The 21,435-nt window shown below is 52.2% G+C and overlaps 1 protein-coding gene across 1 annotated transcript in view; it reads right to left on the bottom strand.

Annotated features, from left to right (window-relative positions):
- Positions 1–399: 399 nt before the first annotated feature.
- SEC14L5 (SEC14 like lipid binding 5) overlaps positions 400–21,435 on the bottom strand; it is a 38,098-nt gene continuing 17,062 nt past the window's right edge. The window contains exons 7-16 of the mRNA XM_042239950.2: positions 16,050–16,162; positions 14,425–14,614; positions 12,222–12,310; positions 12,054–12,124; positions 10,332–10,503; positions 8,843–8,977; positions 7,690–7,824; positions 6,822–7,049; positions 5,428–5,606; positions 400–3,014 (exon numbers count right to left, since the gene is read on the bottom strand). Of these exons, the coding sequence (XP_042095884.1) occupies positions 2,906–3,014; positions 5,428–5,606; positions 6,822–7,049; positions 7,690–7,824; positions 8,843–8,977; positions 10,332–10,503; positions 12,054–12,124; positions 12,222–12,310; positions 14,425–14,614; positions 16,050–16,162 (1,421 nt within the window). The 3' untranslated portion in view covers positions 400–2,905. The remainder of the gene's footprint in view (positions 3,015–5,427; positions 5,607–6,821; positions 7,050–7,689; positions 7,825–8,842; positions 8,978–10,331; positions 10,504–12,053; positions 12,125–12,221; positions 12,311–14,424; positions 14,615–16,049; positions 16,163–21,435) is intronic.

Here is a 21,435-nt window from a genome sequence, read left to right as displayed (position 1 = left end):
TGCAGAAGCAGAGACAGGAGTGATGTGGCCACAAGCCAAGGAACACCAGGCATCCCCCAAAACTGAAAGGATCCTTCTCTACAGCCATGGGAGGGAGCCAACACATTTATCTCAGACTTGTGGCCTCCAGACTGAGAGAGGATCCATTTCTGTTGTTCTAAGCTACCAAGTTTGCGGTAATTTGGTTTGTCAGCACTAGGAAACTGATACAGTATGTCTGTGCTTCTATATTAAACATGGGATTTTTTTGTGTTCCCCCTAATTTCTCCAAAAACCAATCTGCAACCCCTTGAGGGTAGTGTGGTCCCTGTTAAACACGCTCTTGAGTCTTTTAAACAACAGCTGAGTTATTCTTGAACAAACCCAGGGAAACCTCCTAGGCAACAGACAACAGAGGGGTATCCAAATCTAAAACGTTTAATGCTTCTGGTCGGAGCAAACACTCAGGTGCATTTAATGCTTCCAGTCGGAGCAAACGATCAGGTGAACAAGGAATGCCGTGTTTTCCTGGCTGAGACAGACTGTGTGATCAGCTCACTTTACAGGGGGAGAAATTCCAGACACAGGCTTGGGTGGGGTGGGAGGGAGCCTCAAATTCCCCTTATTTCAACCTGTGGGGAGACCATCGTATAGCCAATTGAGGGAAGCACTACTCGGAATGAGGCCCTTCTAGACAAGTGGACGTGCCCGGAGAATGCAGTTTCTGCAAAGGGAAAGCCAGAAGGCAACAGCATCCATGCTTCCCTCCAGATGCATGGCGAGTATGATAGTGATGGGTGTTCTCACAGGATGGAGTCGGGTCTTTGGATGAGAAGCATTAAACTATCAGAATAACCACCTACTTTTATTAAGAGCTTTCCGTGTGCTGGGCGCCGGGCCCAGGACTTCAATCCACTCTCATTTCGTCCCACTGCAACCCAGAGAATGAGGTAGGCACTATTCTATCCCCATTTTACAGATGAGGATGTTGAGGCACAGAGAGGTTAAGTCACCTGCTGAAGGTCACACAGCTCGTGTGAAAGGATGGCTGGGCCTCGAATCCCACCTTGTTGAAATTTTAAGACTCAGGCTCCTAAACTCAGTGCCTGGGCAGGTCCTATTGCTAAAGGGTCATTTGTGTCCTGGCCACAATAGGCTAATGAACAAGATGGAGAAAGAAGCCATACCCAGGGGGCTTCCAGCCCTGAGGTTTGGGGAAATTGAGAAGCCAAGAGCTCAGCATCTCCTTCCTTGGATTTTTAATCCCAAGCCTCTGAAGGGTTAAGAAGGGTAGCTGTTGGTTGCTGATGCTCCAGCACAGGAGGGAAACCGTAGCAGATGCCAGTGTGGCCACCTGCTGCTCCTTGGCCCACCTCTCTTTCTCCATTGGGTGACTGGCCCTCCCCCACCCCTCTGTGGCTTCTGGAAGAAATGTCAATCCCAGGGCTCCCAGCTGCTCAGCCAATATGTCCACAGGAGTGACCACATGACCTGCTTAGGGCCAGTCAGAGCCTTCCCTGGGATTTGAGATGGAGAGTCTCTCTCTGCCTTAGAAACGGAGAGCCCTGTGGTTGTAGGCTAGGGGCTGCCAGCAGTCACTTTTCCCTCCAGCTGAGGAGAGAACAAGGTCAGCATGCAAACTGACACAGAGGCAAGAGGCCTAGGCGAGGCTGAGGATGGGCACAGGAGCCTAAGGCCACTGAGGGCTCCTGGATGCAGCCATACCTGCAGCATACCTGAAGCTGCGCATCCCAGCTACTGCTACCCTTTGGTGCTTAAGTAAGCCTGTTTGAGCTGGGGCTTTCCTGAGGGAGATGAGGAGAGCAGGCTCTCAAAAAGAGAGGCATAAGGCTCCTTACTGCTCCTGTTAAGGCAAAAACCAAAAACACTAAAGGCAGGTCAGATCAGACTGCAGGATGCCAGTGATGACCTCTGACCTGTTACCTGTTTGCAGGCCCAGGGAATGAAAGGAGAAATGTCCTCAGACCCATGCCCCTCCCATGCAGGAACTTAAGGAGAGTCTTTCAATATTGCAGCTGGTACTAAGGATCAGATTTGCCCCCAGTGCATAAAGATAACCAGAACTGCTTCATCATTGCCTGGAATTCAGCAAAAACATTGGGCCTTCCACTGGGGTGGTCAGGATTAGACCTTCCAGCCACATGCTGTGAAAATGCTTTTCACGTCCATGGTGGGTGGCTCCCCACAGAGAGTGGAGCCTGTAACTTATATAACTGCTCGCCAGCATATCCTGGGACCCAGGGCATCACTGTAGGCTTAGATGCTAGGGTGTACACCCATCATTTCTGCTTCTTAGGGAGGGGAACCCTAAGAGTCTTGGAAGAACCCACCTTGTGCTTTTCAGACCAGGTGGTGGGGACAAGCATGTGGTCTGGGCGGGCCCTCACTGTACCTCCTCCCCAGTGATTGGTCCAGACTGAACACAGACCCTGCAGGCCAATCAGTGTTCTCTGCTCCCCGCTGGCAACCGTGATTGGTTCAGGGACTACCCTGGGACTCAAGCAGGCTGATAAGACTAAATTCTGGGAGGCTGGATGGAACTTGGTCAGGAGACAGATTCTCTTCTGCAGCTGAGCTGCGGGAAAGGGAAAGAGGGAAACTAACAGTGCCGGGGTCGCCTGAGAAGGAGGCCACCCCAAGGAAGCTGGACCAGAGATGGAGGGGGGCACTGAGCCCGACAACTTCCCTGAGCCCCTAGACATGAATGGGGTCCGCCCACCCCTTGCCTTTTTGTACTCGAAGCCCGGTCATAGATGATTCTGTCCTCGACACCCCAAGAGCCAATGGGGGCCTCCAGATAGCCCAACTTTGGCAGCGTCCAGACCCAGGGCTGCAGGCCACACAGCCTCGTGGACACATGGGGACGTGGGAGGCGAGCAGGCTGCCCCACGGGGCTCGGTCCCAACTACCTGGACACTAGGGAGCTGCTGTGGGATGGTGCCGAGGAGGAGGAGGTGGCGGCGCTGAGCTGAGAGAAGCGGCTGGTGCAGGATTCCAGGCTGGACATGGAGCCCCTAGGGAGGAAGGACACACACGTTGCCTTCTGGTGGTGACCCGGCCCTGGGGCCACTGGGAGCGGTGGGAAAGCTGAGGATGATGCCAATGAAGCCCCAGGGCTCTTCCCACAAGGCTGGTAACCCTCCCTGGGTGCAGAGGGCAAGTGCAGAGGGAAAAGCAGGTGAGACTGTGATGAGACGTGAAGCCTGGCCCACTGCCTTGCAGGGCCTTCCTTCCCAGGCGAGCCACCCACCTCTGAGGGGCTTCACTGACCCAGGGGCCCAGCATGGCCCAGAGGGCACCCCGTCATCTCCAGCCTCACCCCTCCGCCTCCTTTCAGCTCCTCCAACACCCGCCTCCCCTGTCTCGGGACCTTGTGTCTGCACCTACTGCCGGAAGCCTTTCTCTCCCACCTACTTTGTCCAGTCAAATGCCACCCAGACCACAGAGCAGCACCATCCAGGGGACATTCCTGTGATGACAGACGCGTCCCATAACCGCGCCTTCCAGCACGGCTGTCATGGGCCATGTGGGGCTGCTGGGCACTCGAGATGCAACTAGTGTGACCAAGGAACTGAATTTTTAATTTTATTTAGTTCTAATCGCTATGTTTAAATTGCTCTCTCTGGCTAGTAGCTGTCGGGTTGGAGGATACAGACTTAGGGCCTAGCTCCTCAAAGTGTGGTCTGGGAACCAGCAGCGCAGCGTCTCCTGGAGCTTGTTGGAGATGCCTCAAGAGCTAAGCCATCTGCATTTTGACAAGCCCCTCCCCCACAGCCATGTGACCATGTGCGCATGGCCTAGATCTCAACTCCAGCGTCACTTCCCAGAGCCTCCCCCAAAGCCCTGCACCCTCGCCCGCCCTGCGCCTGCCTTGGTCCTGGGCTCCGACAGCTCTGTGTTCAGGCCACCAGCACCTCCTGGACTGTGACCGGGGGGCGAGGACCTTCCTGGCATCATCACCGCTCCTGTGTGGCTATGTGGTCTCCTGCTTCAGGATGGCGGACCCCGTCTGCCTGGCCCCTCTAGGACCACCAGTTGCTCACCAAGGGCAGCCTTGACCTAGGACTCTCCCGAGGCTATTGAGGGTCAGGGCAGCAGGTTCCCCCACACTGACCAGACAAGACAGGCTGGCAAGCAGTTCCAGCCCACCCCTTGGCCTCCGCTTGCTGTCCCGGAGGCAGCAAGTCCCTGATACATGTGTCTACAGGTCTGAGTCCCTCTGGGCCTCAGTCTCTCTCCCCCCCACTGAGGCCCAGTGGCCAAAACAGGCCATCTCCCAAACAGGGAAACACCACCCTTTGACACACTGTGGGGTCTCCCTCTGGGGTAAAAATACTGGCTCAGCATTTCCTTTCTTTTTTCTTTTGCTCATGGCCTGTGGGCTCTTAGTTCCCTGACCAAGGATTGAACCCAAGCCCTAGGCAGTGAAAGCACAGAGTCCTAACCACTGGACCGCCAGGAAATTCCCGGCCCAGCATATCCTGTGCTGGCTACACGTGCCCCTAGAATCCCTGCAGCTCCACCTGGGATGTAGGTCCAGACCTGACATCCTCTTGGAGCTTCAAATCTACTCCATGGTAAAGAGTCGGACATGACTGAGCAACTGGACAATAACAGAAGAATTTGAAGCGTCAGTTTTAGAAGGAAACTGACACAGCCATGTCATAAGGCAGGATGCAAAATCACATTTGTTTTTAAAAGATAGAACACAAGCTGTGGCCGGTTCATGCTGATGTATGGCAAAAACCATCACAATATTCTAAAGTAACTATTCTCCAATTAAATAAATTTAAAAAAAATTTTAAGATAAAACACAAGGCCTGGAAGAAACCACTATTGAGTGCTTACTGTATGCACAGACTTCCCCCACCCATCTTATCCTCAGGACAACTGCATGACGTAGGGGATCCAGTGGTCCCCGTCTAACAGCTGGGGCTCAGAGAAGTAAAGTGACTTGCCTGAGGTCACAGAGCAAGCCGGAAGTGCTTGGAGGTCTTGACCTCCCTGTCTCTCTGTCAGCAACACTGGGGGAGAGTTGTCTGTGAGCCATAACTCTAGAATGTTCTAGAGCAGTCCAAACCCAGTTTGATGGAATTCTAGGAGTGAGGGAAGGTACAAATAAGAGGGCTCAGGCCCCTCTTCTCCCGCCCACCCAATCAGTCTGGTGTGTTGGGCCTCTGTCTGGGGTTTCATTTGAAGGGAAGTTTCTGCAGCTGAGGCTGAAGCAGAAGAGTGATACGATCGCTCATGATAAGGGGCTGAGCCACTGGGAAGTTTATCAGTGCCCACGTCAGAGCCCCAGCCCAAGAGAAGCTCAAGGGCAAGTAGAGGAGGTGAGTGCAGTGCCCCCAGCCTGGAAGGAAGGGACCTCGGGCGTGCTGCAGGCCTGGCCCGGCGGTGGGGGTGGGGAGTCGGGGGGCCCCATACCTGAAGTCCTCAGACGCCAGCACCTCGTAGTAGTAGAGCAGTTTGCACCTGGGGCCGGGGCTGTGCAGGGCCGTCAGCACATCGTCTACGCCCGGGAGGCTGCAGGCCACGTGGGCAGGGGGGCTGTGCACTCGCCACTGCAGCAGGTAGATGCCAGGCCACCGGGTCACGTGGGAGCCCTGAAACACAGCAGCCAAGCCTCAGGCCCCGGTCCGCCCGGGGAGGGGGGCCCCTTTCTAAGCCAGCCCGCCAGCAAATCCTTCCTTTTGGCGTGTCCCAAAGTCACCTTTGCTTCCCCTCTGCTGTTACCCCATATCCATGGCAACTGAGAGCCTCCCTTTTAATCTGGCAGGGAAATCAGGGCCTAGGGGTTGCAGGAACTACAGAGGTGTGGTTTGGTTAAAAACCTGGATTTTCTTGGGCCTTCGTCCTGCTGAGTGGGATTTGCAAATTGAGGAAACCTGGAGAAAGGGGTGTATGGGCTTCCCAGTTGGTTCAGATGGTAAAGAACCTGCCTGCCAATGCAGGAAATGCAGGTTCGATCCCAAGGTCGGGAAGATTCCCCTGGAGATTCTAGCCTTGCCTGGAGAATCCCATGAACAGAGGAGCCTGGCAAGATGCAGTCCATGGGATCGCAAAGAGTCAGACATGACTTAGCAACTGAGACTACACACACACAGAGGGAGCTTAAAGGTGTTTACAGTTTGCTGAGGGCGGAGGGACAGCCAGATAGGAGGGTGTCAGTCTTTATGAGAAGAGCAACTTTGTAAAAGGGCTGATGCTCAGTGGGACCCGGGGGCAGAAGATGCTGGTGTGTGATGTGACAGTCATCTGTCCAGTTCTCCTATGACACCTCCAGCAAGATCTCCACTGCTCACCAGCGCGCGCACGCATGTGTGTGTGTGTGTGTGCGTGTGTGTGTGTGTGTGTGTGTTTGGGGCCAGTGATGCTGACCTGCACGCACCATGGAGTGTGGGGGGAAGGTGGTCAGCAGGGTGGCCCAAGTTCTGGTGGCATGTCCCCAAGTGCTGTTTCCAGACCTACAGTCTCCCTGCTGCGTGGGTGCTAAACATGACTGCGCATCAGGAGACCAGGCAGACGTGAAGCAGGCAGACACCAGGCCAGCGCCCAGGGCTTCTGAGCCCGCCCACGCGGCATGGGGCCAGCAACCTGCATCTCTGACAAGAGTCTCAGGAGGACGCTGAAGCCGGGGCCCTGGGGTGCCAGGTCTCAGACCTGCCTGCATCTGTCTTTCTCCCCCACTGTCCTGCAGGGTCTCTGAGGCCGGGGACCGGGTCCAATCTGTGCACTGCTGTTCCCCCAGAACCCTGGCATGCAGCAGACACTCGGTCCTGCGTGATCGTGATGAATGAATAAATGACCCAAGAGATGACCTGGATGCTCTCCCCCTCCCGGCAGATGAGGGGGGCCTCCACGCAGCTGAAATCTGCACCCAGGGCCCAGCCTCTGTCCGTCAGCTGCCCGTCGGCCCTGGCCCCAGGCTCCCGGGGGCTGGGCGTGGACGCCTGCTTGGCGTGGTACAGACTGAACACCACGTCCCCGCGGAGGATGTCGAAGTCCCAGGTGATGACTGACTCCCTCTCCAGAATCTCCACGGTGACCTGCAAGGGGACAGGTGACAGGTGAGGTCTGAATGTCCAGTCTGGAGGGGGCTGGGATGCGGAAGTCAGCTGCAGGTGTCTGGGTGCCCACCCTGGTCTCTATTCCCCACCCCAAGTCCAAGAATTGCTCGGGACAAACAGATCCACCTCCGTCTGAATCACCTGGGATGATTCCCTGTGCCAGAGTGACCACAGCCAATGACAGGCTGATGTGTGGGTACCGAGGCCAGCCCCCTGCACCGCTCTCCCCTCGGATCAGACTGGGCTGGACCACGGCTGCAGCCAGCTCTTGGCTTAGCTTCTGTCCCTAGTAGTAAAGAACCCGCCTGCCAATGCAGGAGACGTAAGGGATGCAGGTTCAGGAAGATTCTCTGGAGGAAGAAATGGCAACCCACTCCAGTATTCTTGCCTGGAGAATCCCATGGACAGAGGAACCTGGCGGGCTAGTCCATAGGGTGGCAAAGAGTTGGACATGACTGAAACGACTTAGCACACACACCACCCTCCTTAAGGGTTTCTCCTGAGGCTGATCCTCTACAAGTCATGGGCACAAGAACCCTCATCTCAGTCTCTGCTTCAAGGTCCCTGACCTAAGATGACACCCAGCCCAGCGGGCCCTCCCAGGCCGGGACCCCAGCACCTCGTGGGGGGCCCCGCGGAGCACGCTGGCCGAGTGGTACGTCTCTCTCCACTGCCGCAGCTGGTCTTCATCCTCCTGATCCTCTTCCGTCAGATACAGGGACTTGGGGACCAGTCCTCCTTCAGGGACATTACACTGGGGGACAAAGACACCGGGTGACAGTCAGGGCCCAGCCAGGCCTGGCTGACCCAGAGGAAGGCGCTCTATGACCCCTGAAACCACACTTACAACATGCATACAGAGCCTGACGATCGGAGAGACCTGGCAAGCTTGGCAAAATTTCTAGGAAATGTCTCTCTCTCTCTCTTTTTATTTTTTAACCCTGACAGCATGCAGGATTGCTCTTTGAGATTTTATTCATTTTTGGCTGCACTGGGTCTTCACTGCTGTGTGTGGATTTTCTCTAGTTCCATCGAATAGGGGCTACTCTTTGTTGCAGTGGCTTCTTTTGTTGCGGAGTTCAAGCTTAGTTGCTCTGAGGCATGTGGAATCTTCCCAGATCAGAGATCAAACCCATGTCCTCTGCATTAGCAGGCAGATTATTAACCAGTGGACCACAAGGGAAGTCCTGTTTGAGATTTCTGCTGGAGAAGGGAAAGGACTGCCCTCCCACATCAGATGAGATAAGGGTCACCCCCTGCCTCACCCCCAGGGGGAGCAATAAAAAGGGTCTGGGGGCACCTCTCCTGGAACCTGTTGCCTGATCATCCCTTGCCGTGTAGCTGTAAGTTGGGAATAAAGAAGTCCCTTTGGGTACACTAGCTCCTGGGTCCAGGCCGCTGGCACATCTGAGTCTCCTCCCCTTGCAGGAGAGGCTGCAAAGTCAGCAGCTAAATGCTAACTTCTGCCTGGCAACCTACTGGATGGGGATTCAGAAGAGTAAGCCCTTGACTGGCCTGGTCTCTGAGCTTCCGGGAAACTTCAGCTTTGCTTGAAAGCATCAGCATAAGGTCCCTCCTTCAGAGAGGAGTCACCTCTCGTAAGGGCAGCTTCTAAGACCAGCTCTGCCTCCAAAGAGTCAACAGGGTCCTCCCCAGCTCAGAGCATGCACAAGGGGTCTGCCCTCCCCCAGCCTTCTGCCACCTGCGGCCACGTCTCCCTGAGGCCACAGACCATCTCCGCTGTGGGCGCGGAGGGCTCACTGGGGCCTCACCAGGCACTCTCCCCCAAGGAAGTCAGGAATCACATCTTTGTCCAGATAATCAACAAGGCCTCCGGGGCCCTGGTAATTGCTGCCGCTGTAGATGAGAAACTTCTGCCTGGTATTCTCGTTGATGAAGGGGCTGATCTGAAACGGGGGAGATAAGGCAAGATGGAAAGATTGCTTTTTAATTGAGGTGTAATTCACAGAACATAGAGTTAACTATTTTATTTTATTATTATTACTTTTTGGCCACCTTGCAAGGCTTGCAGGATCCTAGTTCCCCGACCAGGGATCAAACCTGAACCCACTACAGTGGAGTTCCAAGTCCTAATCACTGGACTATCAGGGAAATCCCAGAATTAACCATTTTAAAGTGAACAGTCCTCTGGTATTCAGTTCATCCACTATGCTGTGCAGCCATCACCTCTAAATCCAAGACATTTTCATCCCCCCAGAAGGAAACCCCAGATCCGCCAGCAGTCACTCCCCTCTCCTTCCCCTTCAGGCCCTGGAAACTGCCAATATGCTTCCCGTCTCTATGATTTGCCTGTTCTGAACATTTCACAGAAAGGGAATGCCACGACGTGTGGCCTTCTGTGATTGGCATCTTTCACTGAGCCTCATGTTTTCAAGGCTTATCCACGTCGTAGTGTGAACCAGAACTCCCTTCTCATGGCAGAATAATATTCCATTGTGTGGATAACGTGTTTTGTTTATCCAGGATGGAAAGTATTTCAGTACTGAACTCTAAGCTGCGTGTTAGTTGGTTTTTCACAGTGTCCCAGGGCTGGGGTGGTGTTTGACTCAGTGAATAGTTGGGGAAGGCAGGGCAGGAAGGAGGGAGGTGGATAACCAGGCGCTTGGCAGACCAGAGCACAGGCCAATGCCGCAGGCAGGAGATTAATGGGGAGCTAGAAATCCCACTTGGGTGGGTCACACTGCTTCAGACCCTATCCCGAGAGGTGGTCCCTGTGGGCCCAGCAAGCTGGTTCTCATCTGCTGCGGCCAGTGAGGGGTGGTGTAGGCACTGGGAGGTGGGTACTGCTTTCCCCGCTCCCTCCTTGCTCCAGTGCTCCTGGAAGTACCCCCTCTCACCTGTGCCAGCCCTCACGGGGCTCTCGTAACAAGGACATCCCTTCCTCTTGTCTGTCCGGGGTGGTCAGGGCCTGCAGCAGTGGCCAGCCCCTGGGGCCGCTCCATCCTGCCCACCCTCCTAAGAGTGGGTCACACCCCCACCAGAGCCAGCTGGGTGAGTGCTGCTTCTGACCAGGGGTTGCGGAATCTCAGTTCCCCGACCAGGGATTGAACCCAGGCCATGGTGGTGAAAGCCCAGGACCCTAACCACTAGGCAACCAGGGCACTCCCAGAAGGGGTGAACTTTATGGGAAATGAACTAAACCTTAGTCAAGCCGTTACTGAGAAAAACTGACACAGGATCACCGGACAGGCAGATCCCAGAGGGACCCTCTCCCATCTCAGGCTCCTTGCTCTTTCTCACCAGCGTCCAGAGCACGGGGAAGACGCGGGGGGCTCGCACGATGAGCAGCCGGCCCAGGGTCTCAGGGTAATTGCCCTCCACCACCTCGATCATACGCAGCAGGGCCTTCACCCCTGGCCGCCACAGGTGCCGCAGGCTAAGACCCTCCAGGTCCACCAGGCAGGTCCAGGAGCTGTGGCAGAGAGGCCCACCTCACTCCACCTCATTCTGCCACCCCCACCCCTCAGAGCCCCCAGCACCGTCCGCAGGGACCCAGGGGCCCTTGGACAGGGACGGACGGTGAGTCTCAGTGAGGCAGCCGCTGGGGCAGGGACCGCAGGACACTCTCGTGGGCCCTCCCCCCAGGAGGGAGGGCACATGGCATGGGGGTTCTCAGCGTGCACACCAAGGCTGGAGTGCCCAGATTCAAGTGCCTGAGGGCTGAATGATGTCGGCAGAGTCCTCATCAAGACGTCAGCAATGTGTTACTAATAATTGTTGAAAAGAGGTGCCTGCGTGCTAAGTCGCTTCAGTCCTGTCTGACTCTTTGTGACTCCATGGACTGTCTCCTGCCAGGCTCCTCTGTCCATGGGATTCTCCAGACAAGAAAACTGGAATAGGTTGCCATGGCCGCCTCCAGGGGATCTTCCCAACCCAGGGATCAAACCCAGGTCTCCTGCATCACAGACAGATTCTTCGTCGTCTGAGCCGCCAGGGTAGCTGCGTCACCACTGGTGCTGGTGCTGGTTTAGTCACTCAGGCGTGTCCAACTGTTGTGCCCCATGGACTGTAACCCGCCAGGCTCCTCTGTCCATGGGATTCTCCAGGCAAGAATACTGGAGTGGGTTGCCATTTCCTTTTCCAGGGGATCTTTCCCGCCCAAGAATCGATCCCGGGTCTCCCAAATTGCAGGCAGATTCTTTACTGACTAGCTGTGAGGGAATCCCTGGTATCCCCTCTGAAGTCATTCTTTTTGATAAGCCATAAGGAAGCCCTAGGGCCTCCCAGGTGGCACTAGTGGTAAAGTACCAATGCAGGAGACGCAACAGACCTGGGTTCGATCCCTGGCTCGGGAAGATCCCTGGAGGAGGGCATGGCAACCCACTCCAGTATTCTTGCCTGGAGAATCCCATGGACAGAGTAGCCTGGCGGGCTACAGTCCATGGAATCACGAAGAGTCGGACTTGACAGAGGCGATTTAGCATGCATGCAAGGAAACCCTAGAAGTGTTTACAGAAGAGAAAGCCCCAGCTCAGAAAGGTTAAGTGCCTTTGGGGGGTGACACCCCTGTGAGGACTGGCGTGGGAAACTCCACTCAGGAATAGGATTTGGGGGCAGCCAGAGGGGGCAGTGGGTCATTGGATGAGCTCTGACACCTGAGAGGTTCACCTTCCTGGGAGACAGCCAGGGTGGATCTTGGGGGTGGGAGAGCTGACCTCAAAAAGCCAAGTCCAGGAGGCTGCGTGGCACAGGCAGAAAACCCATGAGCCCAAGCCAGCCGGGACCAAGTTCCAACCCCAGCTCTGCCCCTCCCCCGCTCAGGAGCCTTGGATGACGTCACCACTCTCAGCCTTGGTTTCCCCCTCCATAAAGAACAAGGACACCTTGCCTCATTAGGGTCACTGTAAGAATTAGGGGAGGGCATCTCTGTGAAGCATCTAGCAGGCATCCATGCCCAGTGAACCTTGGCTGTTTTTACTGTTTAGGAGGGAGTGCCCCCACCCCCCCAGCCCGAGTTCTTGCCTGATGGGACGGCCAAACTGCTTCGTGTTCCCTTCACACCGCTTCTGTCCTTCCTCGTTGACGGAAAGAATCTAGAAGGCAGAGAAGCGGCTGGCAAACGTCCTCTTGGTGCTCCGGCCGTGGGCAACCCCGGGGTGGGGGCTCCCAGGAGCGGGGACCCCAACTCACGTGCTGCAGCAGCACCTCCTCCCCCACGGCCTTCATCAAGCCCTTGGTGTCCATGTGGCCCAGACGCAGGATGTACAGTGGGCGGCCGTCTTTGGGGTGGGGGGAGGGAGGAGGGGACAAACCGGAGACAGAATTACGTAATGCTTAGGATGCGTTATGCTATACGTGCACGGTCAGCCGCTCAGTCACATATTGTTATATATATAACACACTATATATATCGCGAAAGTCGCTCAGTCATGCCCAGCTCTTTACTACCCCACGGACTGTAGCCCCCCAGGCTCCTCTGTCCATGGAATTCTCCAGGCCATAAAAATGGAGTGGGCAGCCACTCCCTCGGAGAAGGCAATGGCACCCCACTCCAGTACTCTTGCCTGGAAAATCCCATGGACGGAGGAGCCTGGTGGGCTGCAGTCCATGGAGTCGCGAAGAGTCAGACATGACTGAGCTACTTCACTTTCACTTTCATGCATTGGAGAAGGAAATGGCAACCCACTCCAGTGTTCTTGAGAATCTCAGGAACCAGGGAGCCTGGTAGGCTGCCGTCTATGGGGTCGCACAGAGTCAGACACGACTGAAGCAATTTAGCAGCAGCAGCAGCAGCCACTCCCTTCTCCAGGGGATCTTCCCAAGCCAGGGATTGAACCCAGATCTCCTGCATTGCAGGCAGATTCTTTACCGTCCTTCTGTGCCACTAGGGAAGCCCATATATAACATACTATATATATTGTATATATATATATATATATATATATATATATATGAAGTTTAATACTTTATACATATTATATACATACAATTAATTCTTATTATTTGCAGTAGTTAATTTCTATAAAGTCACCTCAAATACTGAATCAGGAAACACAGAACCACTTCTACTGGGGGAGACAGGAGGTTAAGTTCCTGCCAGCCTCTGGCCATGACATTTTTGTCAGTCGACCAGTATTAACTTTGTTTTGTGTGTGTTTCTATTTGAGGACATCTTGTTTAATTTATGTTGTTGATTCATTAGTAATTCGTGCCTGAAAGGAGCTTATCGAACATGAATTTTCTCCGTAAGGCACATCACACCTTCTTGCACTTAGGAGCACAGCACTTTCCCATGACTCAAAATCAACACACAAAAAAAGCACAAAATGCAAAAACACACAAAAAAGTAATGGCACTAAATAGACTGCAGAAAGGAGACTCATTGGAGGAGGAGCTGAAGCAGGGAGGCAGGACTGTTAGGCCTCAGGTGGGAAGGGACGCACACTTTTGGTCACTCCGTCCATGAAGGACAGTGAAAGCACCTTGAGCATTGATCTGTGGGTTAAAAGTAAATTTTAATGAGCAGGCAAATTCACAAATACAGAATCCATGAAGAACAAAGATCGACTATATATTGAAAGCAAGTGTGCCAACCGGTTTTTCAGGAGACTCGAGCACTTGCCCTGATCAATACATATGAATTTTTAACATTTTAATTTTGAACAAGGACATCAAAAAGTGTAACAGGTGCTGGCTTCAATGGCACTTTCACTTTGAAAAGCCCAGAGACGATATTTGTAGTGGATTGCCCCAAAATTCATGTCCATCCACAACCTCAGGATGTGTCCTTGTGTGGAAATAGGTTCTTTGCTGGCATGATTAGTTAAGGATCTCAAGATGAAGCCATGCTGGATCAGCTTGGGCCCAGGAGAGAGAACAGAGAGATACTGAGTGGGGGGGAGGGTGTGTGAAGGCAGAGGCAGAGACCTGGAGGGAAGGGGAATGTGGCCCCAAGCTGAGGAATGCCTGGAGCCACCAGAAGCCAGAAGAGGCAGGAAGGATCCTTCCCTAGAGCTTTCAGAGGGACCACTGCCATGCTGACACCTTGCTTTTAAACTTCTAGCCCCCAGAACAATGAGAGGATGGATTTCTGTTGCTTTCAGCCACCCAGTCTGAGGTCATTTGGTACGGCAGCCCCAGGATACTGACGCAGTATTCTGCAGACAATAAGTAATGATGCGCTGACCCTGCCCCGGGAGCACCATCTCATCTCAAGCCCAAATGTCAACCCCAGCTCCGCCTCACACTGGCTGTCATCTCAAAGGCATCTCCAGATGCCCAGGAGAACCAAGACGAAAAGTAACAAGCTGCTAAAAGAAGAGGGGCATTCAAAGCACATTCAGTGGTGAGCCCAGCGTGCCCCCCGCCCCGTCATGCAGGTAAAGGGACGCACCTATGTCCTGGTAGTGCCAGCCCCCAGCGTAGAACTCCTCCAGGAGGGCGGGGGGTCGCCAGGTCTCTAGGAGGAGATCCACCTGGTGCTGCTTTCGCCAGCTCAAGGACTGGCACAGCATCTCGCGGGCCCGGTCCAGGTGGAAGTCTCGAGCCCGCAGGAAGCGAAGGATGTGTTCATCTTTGGGGATCTGAGGGGAGAAGGAGGAGAAAGCCCTTAGCAAGGTATTCCCTAAACTGCGCTTGTCACTTGTAATTCGGTCGTGTGTGTGTGTGTGCACGCAAGCACATGTGCACTAATATTGTGCCCATTTTACAAATAAGGAAACAGCAGACAGGTTATATCCCAACCCAACACTAAAGTCATTCCCTTGTCTGCCTGCCTAGTAGGGGGAGGGGAGGGAGGGCAAGCAATTCATGACGAGGCTGGAAGCTCTTATTCAACAGAGCTGAAGGTCAGGATCTACATGGTGCACCATGATGTTGGAGGCTTTGAGACTAAAGGCAAAGTTCATGTGCAGTCAAAAACCAACCCTCCCAAGTCATTAAATCTCTTAGTGAGGGGGCTTCCCTGGTGGCTCAGTGGTGAACAATCCACCTACCAGTGCAGGAGACATGGGTTCAATCCCCAGCCCGGGGAGATCTCACGTGGCACGGAGCAACGGAGCCAGTGTGCCGCAACTACTGAGCCCGTGCTCCAGAGCCCGGGAGCCGCAACTACTGAGCCCATGAACCGAAACTACTGAAGTCCGTGCGCCCTAGAGCCCATGCTCCGCAGCAAGAGAAGCCACCGCGATGAGAGGCCTGCGCACTGCAGCTGGAGACGAGCCCCCGCTCGCCTCAACTAGACAGAAACCCGCGCAGCAACAAAGACCCAACACAGCCAAAAATATAAAACTTAAAAACAGATTGTTAAGATGGTAAATTTAAAAAAAATCTCTTAGAAAAGAACAGCATGCATGGTTTTGTAAACGTAGGGCTACAGAGCAGTGACTGGGCTCCCCGGGGGACACTGGCACGGTCTGGAGCCAGTTTTCATTTTCACAACTCGGGGAAGAGTCCCTGTCCTCTCATGGGTGGGGGCCAGGAATGCTGCTCGACACCCTATGTACACAGGACAGCCTCCCATAAAGAGCTGCTGCTGCTGCTGCTAAGTCACTTCAGTTGTGTCTGACTCTGTGCGACCCCATAGACAGCAGCCCACCAGGCTCCCCCGTCCCTGGGATTCTCCAGGCAAGAATACTGGAGTGGGTTGCCATTTCCTTCTCCAATGCATGAAAGTGAAAAGTGAAAGTGAAGTCGCTCAGTCGTGTCCGACTCTTCGCGACCCCATGGACTGCAGCCCACCAGGCTCCTCTGTCCATAGGATTTTCCAGGCAAGAGTGCTGGAGTGGGGTGCCATCGCCTTCTCCACCATAAAGAGCTGCCCAGCCTCAAATGTCAACTGTGCCGAGACTGAGAGACACTGCTGTCAGTGCTATGTACAGAAGGCATGAGATGGGATATAATAAAAAGAAGGTGAGATAGAAGTGTCCGGCATTGCTAACCACCCAGCCTTGCGTACCTGGCCCATCCTGCCCACCCCGTGCCCAAGGCTGAGAGGCTGCAGCCCCGGCCCCCACCTACCTTGCCTTTATGGGTCTCCTGCAGCCAACGTCTCAGCTGGACCAGGCAGCTCTCCTGCCTGGGTGTGAGATGGCCCAGGCACCTCTCAATGTAGTCCGCGTCCAGCTTGTCCCCTGGAGGAAAAGAGGGGGTTCAGAACAAGCAGGAGACACTGCTACTGTCTAACCTTTCTGGAGCCCTCGCCTCACTGGCCGATTTCGAATCTGAAAGGTAGCTCCATGTGTAGGGCAGTCCTTTCACCAAGGAGCTGTTGGTCTTCAGATCTTCTAGAGTTTGCAACCCATTTGCAAGGCGATCTGAAAACTCAGGCCGGGGCATGCCTGGATCTCACCGTGGTGAGTGATATGCCCCTTTGACTCTCGGAAATCAAGATCATTCCTCCCTCTGGGAATGTCAGTTGGAGCTGCCTCTTCGGAAAACAGTGTGGAGGATCCTCAGGAGACTCAACGTAGGATCACCATATGATCCGGCCCCACTCCTGGGCACACACAGAGACAGGACTCTACTTCGAGGAGATACACGCATCCCAGAGTTCACTGCAGCACTATCCACAACAGCCAAGACATGGAAACAAACCTAAACGTCCATAGACAGACGAACGGATAAAGAAGATGTGGGGCATGTATACAACGGAGTATTACTCAGCTGTAAAAAAAGAACAAAATAATACCATTTACAGCAACAGGGATGCAACTACAGAACATCATACCAAGTGAAATGAGTCAGAAAGAGAAAGACAAGGGCTTCCGCAGGGGCTCAGTGGTAAAGAATCACTTGCAGTGCAGGAGCTGCAGGAGACGAGGGTTCGAGCCCTGTGTCAGGGGTATCCCCTGGGGGAGGATTATGGTAACCCACTCTAGTAAAAAAACAAAGACAAATAAAATATGGTATCACTTATATGTGGAATCTAAAATATGGCACAAATTAAGTGAAAGTGAAGTTGCTCAGTTGTGTCTGACTCTTTGCAACCCCGTGGACTGTAACCCACCAGGCTTCTCCGTCCATGGGATTCTCCAGGCTAGAATACTGGAGTGAGTTACCATTTCCTTCTCCAGGGGATCTTCTCGACCCAGGGATTGAACCTGGGTCTCCTGCATTGTAGGCAGACGCTTTAACCTCTGAGCCACCAGGGAAGCCCTATCTACAAAACCGAAACAGAGGTAGAGAACAGACTTATGGTTGCCAACGGGGAGACAGGGAGGAAGAGGGATGGACTGGAAATTAAGGGTTAACATGTGAACTATACTATTTATTTTTGTGTTTATTTAGGCCATACCACGGAGAAGGCAATGGCACCCCACTCCAGTACTCTTGCCTGGAAAATCCCATGGACAGAGGAGCCTGGTAGGCTGCAGTCCATGGGGTCGCTAAGAGTCGGGCACGACTGAGCAACTTCACTTTTGCTTTACACTTTCATGCACTGGAGAAGGAAATGGCAACCCACTCCAATATTCTTGCCTGAGAATCCCAGAGACAGAGGAGCCTGGTGGGCTGCTGTCTATGGGGTCGCACAGAGTTGGACACGACTGAAGCGACTTAGCAGCAGCAGCAGCAGCAGGCCATACCGTATGGAATATTTGGCTTCCTTGGTAGCTCAGCTGGTAAAGAATCTGCCTGCAATGCAGGAAACCTGGGTTCATTCCCAGGGTTCGGAAGATCCCCTGGAGAAGGGAACAGCTACACCACTCCAGCATTCTTGTCTGGAGAATTCCACAGACAGAGGAGCCCGGCGGGCTACCGTCCATGGGGTTGCAAAGAGTGAGACACAACTGAGCAACTTTCACCTTCATGTGGGATCTTAGTTCCCCGAACAGGGATGGAACCCATGTCCCCTGCACAGGAAGGCAGATTCTTAACCACTGGACCACAAGGGAAGTCCCACTGTTATCTGCTCTTAACTACTGGGGTGGCAGATGCTGGCATGGTGAGGCATATGGGCATCTTAGACCCTCCGCACTTGGTGGAGATGGTCCATAAAGAGCCGGCTCCATGGGCACAGCCCTTTCTCCACATGTGGAGGGTGCAATCAGAAAACAAATGGAATGACTGCAAACCCAGCAGCAGGACCTAGCATTTCCCCCAGAACGAAAAGAGCTCAGGGCTGGTGGTCATGACTACCACACCAGTAGGCACCTGGGTAAATGGACGCTGCGAGGGGAACCACCCAGACTCTGCAGCCCCTCAGAGTGGTCAGAAGTGGAGATGCTGCAGATGGGGAGAGGGCAAGGCGGGGATGAGGGAGGAAACACGAGGGAGGCAGGAGATACCAGCTTCCTTCCGGCCTCCAGGAAGATGTGAGGCCCTTTCTCCTGAGCACAAAGGCTCAGTGGTAGAGAGCGTGGAAGGGGCAGGACCCTGCCTCCCACCAGCCATCCTGAGAACCAGCTCTGCTGGTGGACAGCACAGGCAGAGAAGGAAGGGGAGGCCTGGTGCAAAAAGGGGAGGGTATGGGGCATGACCTGCAGAGTGTACACAGTAAGGGGCAGAAGAAGTGCAGGTATTGTATAAATTTTAATATTTTAAAACCACACGCACAGCAGCAGCCAGCTAGGGCACACAGCTGGTGCAGGATAAATACTGGTTGAATGAATGAATTTTGTTGTCCCTAAACACAGCCCCCCACATGTATTTTTGGTTACATGGTATATCTCTGCATCAGGCAAGCCCTTACACTTCAATGGCCCCAAAGAGAAAACAATCATTGTGAGCATTAGTGCATATGGTTAAGACTGGATTCATGAGGCATGTGCAATTTTGTGTCCCAGGTATTTTCCATTAACAAATTATTGTGAACATTTTCCAGATCAATAAAAGTCAGAAATATGACAAAGGACTAATTGCCTTAACATGCAAAGAATTCAAAGCAATAAGAAATTGATGAGAAAATGGGAAAATGGATATATGACCAAAAAAAAAAAGGAATTCACACACAAAAATAAAAGAAGAAGAAAGGAAAGAAAAAACAGTCACCAAACATGAAAAAATAAAACTTGACCTCACTCATACAGAAGAACTGATCACTAATTCACCAGTGGTCAGCCTTTGCCTTTCAGAAGTTTAAAATATTTACTAATCGTCTTGGGGTAGTGAAGGCAGAAATAGATACAGCTACTCATTTTCGGTGGAAACATTGATTAGTACAACCTCTTGCAGGCCTAATTGGTAAATCTACAAAAATTTTAGTTGCCTGTAACATTTGACTCAGCAAATCAACTTTTAAAATTATATGCCATATACATGCTCATGCAAATATTTTTTAAAGCCTTAAACACAAAGCGGTACCACATTATTTGTATTTAAAAAGAGAATGGAGGGACTTCCCTGGCAGTTCAGTTACAACTCTGTGCTTGGGGCTTCCCTGGTAGCTCAGAGGTTCAAAGAATCAATGGATATAAAGGCAAAAATAAACAAGTGGGACCTAATTAAACTTAGGAGCTTTTGCACAATGAAGGAAACTATAAGCAAGGTGAAAAGACAGCCTTCAGAATGGGAGAAAAAAATAGCAAACGAAGCAACTGACAAAGAATCAATCTCAAAAATATACAAGCAGCTCCTGCAGCTCAATTCCAGAAAAATAAATGACCCAATCAAAAAAATGGGCCAAAGAACTAAACAGACATTTCTCCAAAGAAGACATCAGATGGCTAACAAAGACATGAAAAGATGTTTAACATCACTCATTATTAGAGGAAATGAGGTACCATCTCACGCCAGTCAGAATGGCTGCTATTAAAAAGTTTACAAGCAATAAATGCTGGAGAGGGTGTGGAGAAAAGGGAACCCTCTTACACTGTTGGTGGGAATGCAAACTAGTACAGCCACTATGGAGAACAGCATGGAGATTCCTTTAAAAACTGGAAATAGAACTGCCTTATGAACCAGCAATCCCACTGCTGGGCATACACACCAAGGAAACCAGAATTGAAAGAGACACGTGTACCCCAATGTTCACCGCAGCACTGTTTATAATAGCCAGGACATGGAAGCAACCTAGATGTCCATCAGCAGACGAATGGATAAGAAAGCTGTGGTACATATACACAATGGAGTATTACTCAGCCATTAAAAAGAATGCATTTGAATCAGTTCTAATGAAGTGGATGAAACTGGAGCCTATTATATAGAGTGAAGTAAGCCAGAAAGAAAAAACACCAGTACAGTATACTAATGCATATATGTGGAATTTAGAAAGATGGGAATGATAACCCTGTATGCGAGACGGCACAAGAGACACAGATGTAAAGAACAGACTTTTGGACTCTGTGGGAGAAGGCGAGGGTGGGATGATTTGAGAGAACTGAAACATGTATGGGAAATAGATCGCCAGTTCAGGTTTGATACATGAGCCGACTGTGAGGGATGGGATGGGGAGGGAGGTGGGAGAGGGGTTCAGGGTGGGGAACACATGTACACCCGGGGCTGATTCATGTCAATGAGTGGCAAAAATCACTACAATATTGTAAAGTAATTAGCCTCCAATTAAAATAAATGAATTAATTTTTTTTAAAAAAAGAAAGAGTCGCCTGCTGATGCAGGAGATATAGGTTTGATCCCAGGCTGGAAAGATCCCACATGTCTCGAAGCAACTGAGTCCATAGGCCACCACTACCGAGCGGGATCTCTGGAGCCTGTGCTCCACAACAAGAGAAGCCCCCGCAGCGAGAAGCCGGTGCACCGCAACTAGAGAGCAGCCCCCGCTTGCTACAGCTAGAGAAAACCCCGGGCAGCAACGAAGGCCCAGCACAGCCAAAGCAAATAAACAGAACCAAAAGACTTCGCACTTCTGCTGCGGGGGGCACGGGTTCAACCCCTGGTCGGGAATACATGCTGCACGTTTCCATGGTGCGGTGTATGTGCTGGGGCGGGGGCGGGGGGCGGTGTGCAAATAAAAACAATTTTAAAATAAAAAGGAATGGAAACACTCTACATGCCCATCAATACAAGACTAGCTAAATAAACTAATTAAAATAATAAACAATGTTTATTAACAAATTATGGCGCAACCACACCACAAAATACTGCAAAGTACCAAGATACATGCACTGATACAAAAAGTTGTTCCAGCAACATTAGTAACTTTTTTTAAAAAGCAAATTATCAAATGGAATGTATATATACTCTCATTTGATCAATGTAAGTTCCACGTGTGTATGCGTATAAAAAGTGTGTGTTTGTGTATTATGTATGTATATGTGCCTAGACAGCGTCAGGAAAACTTTCCATAGAGAGGAAAGGAGTCTTACTTCCTACTTCACATCTGAGCAGTTTGAATTCTTCTCTACCACAATCATGCATTCCTCATTTAATTTAGAATGCTAATAAAACCTGAGGAAAAGGCAGATCAACCCATTCCTGATGGAGAAATGAGCCAGTCCTGGTTCTCGGG

This window comes from Ovis aries, chromosome 24 (genome assembly GCF_016772045.2).
Source record: "Ovis aries strain OAR_USU_Benz2616 breed Rambouillet chromosome 24, ARS-UI_Ramb_v3.0, whole genome shotgun sequence".
Lineage (NCBI taxonomy): Eukaryota > Metazoa > Chordata > Mammalia > Artiodactyla > Bovidae > Ovis > Ovis aries.
The sequence above is the reverse complement of the archived record's forward strand: the minus strand, read 5'-3'. Positions and strand labels throughout refer to the sequence as shown.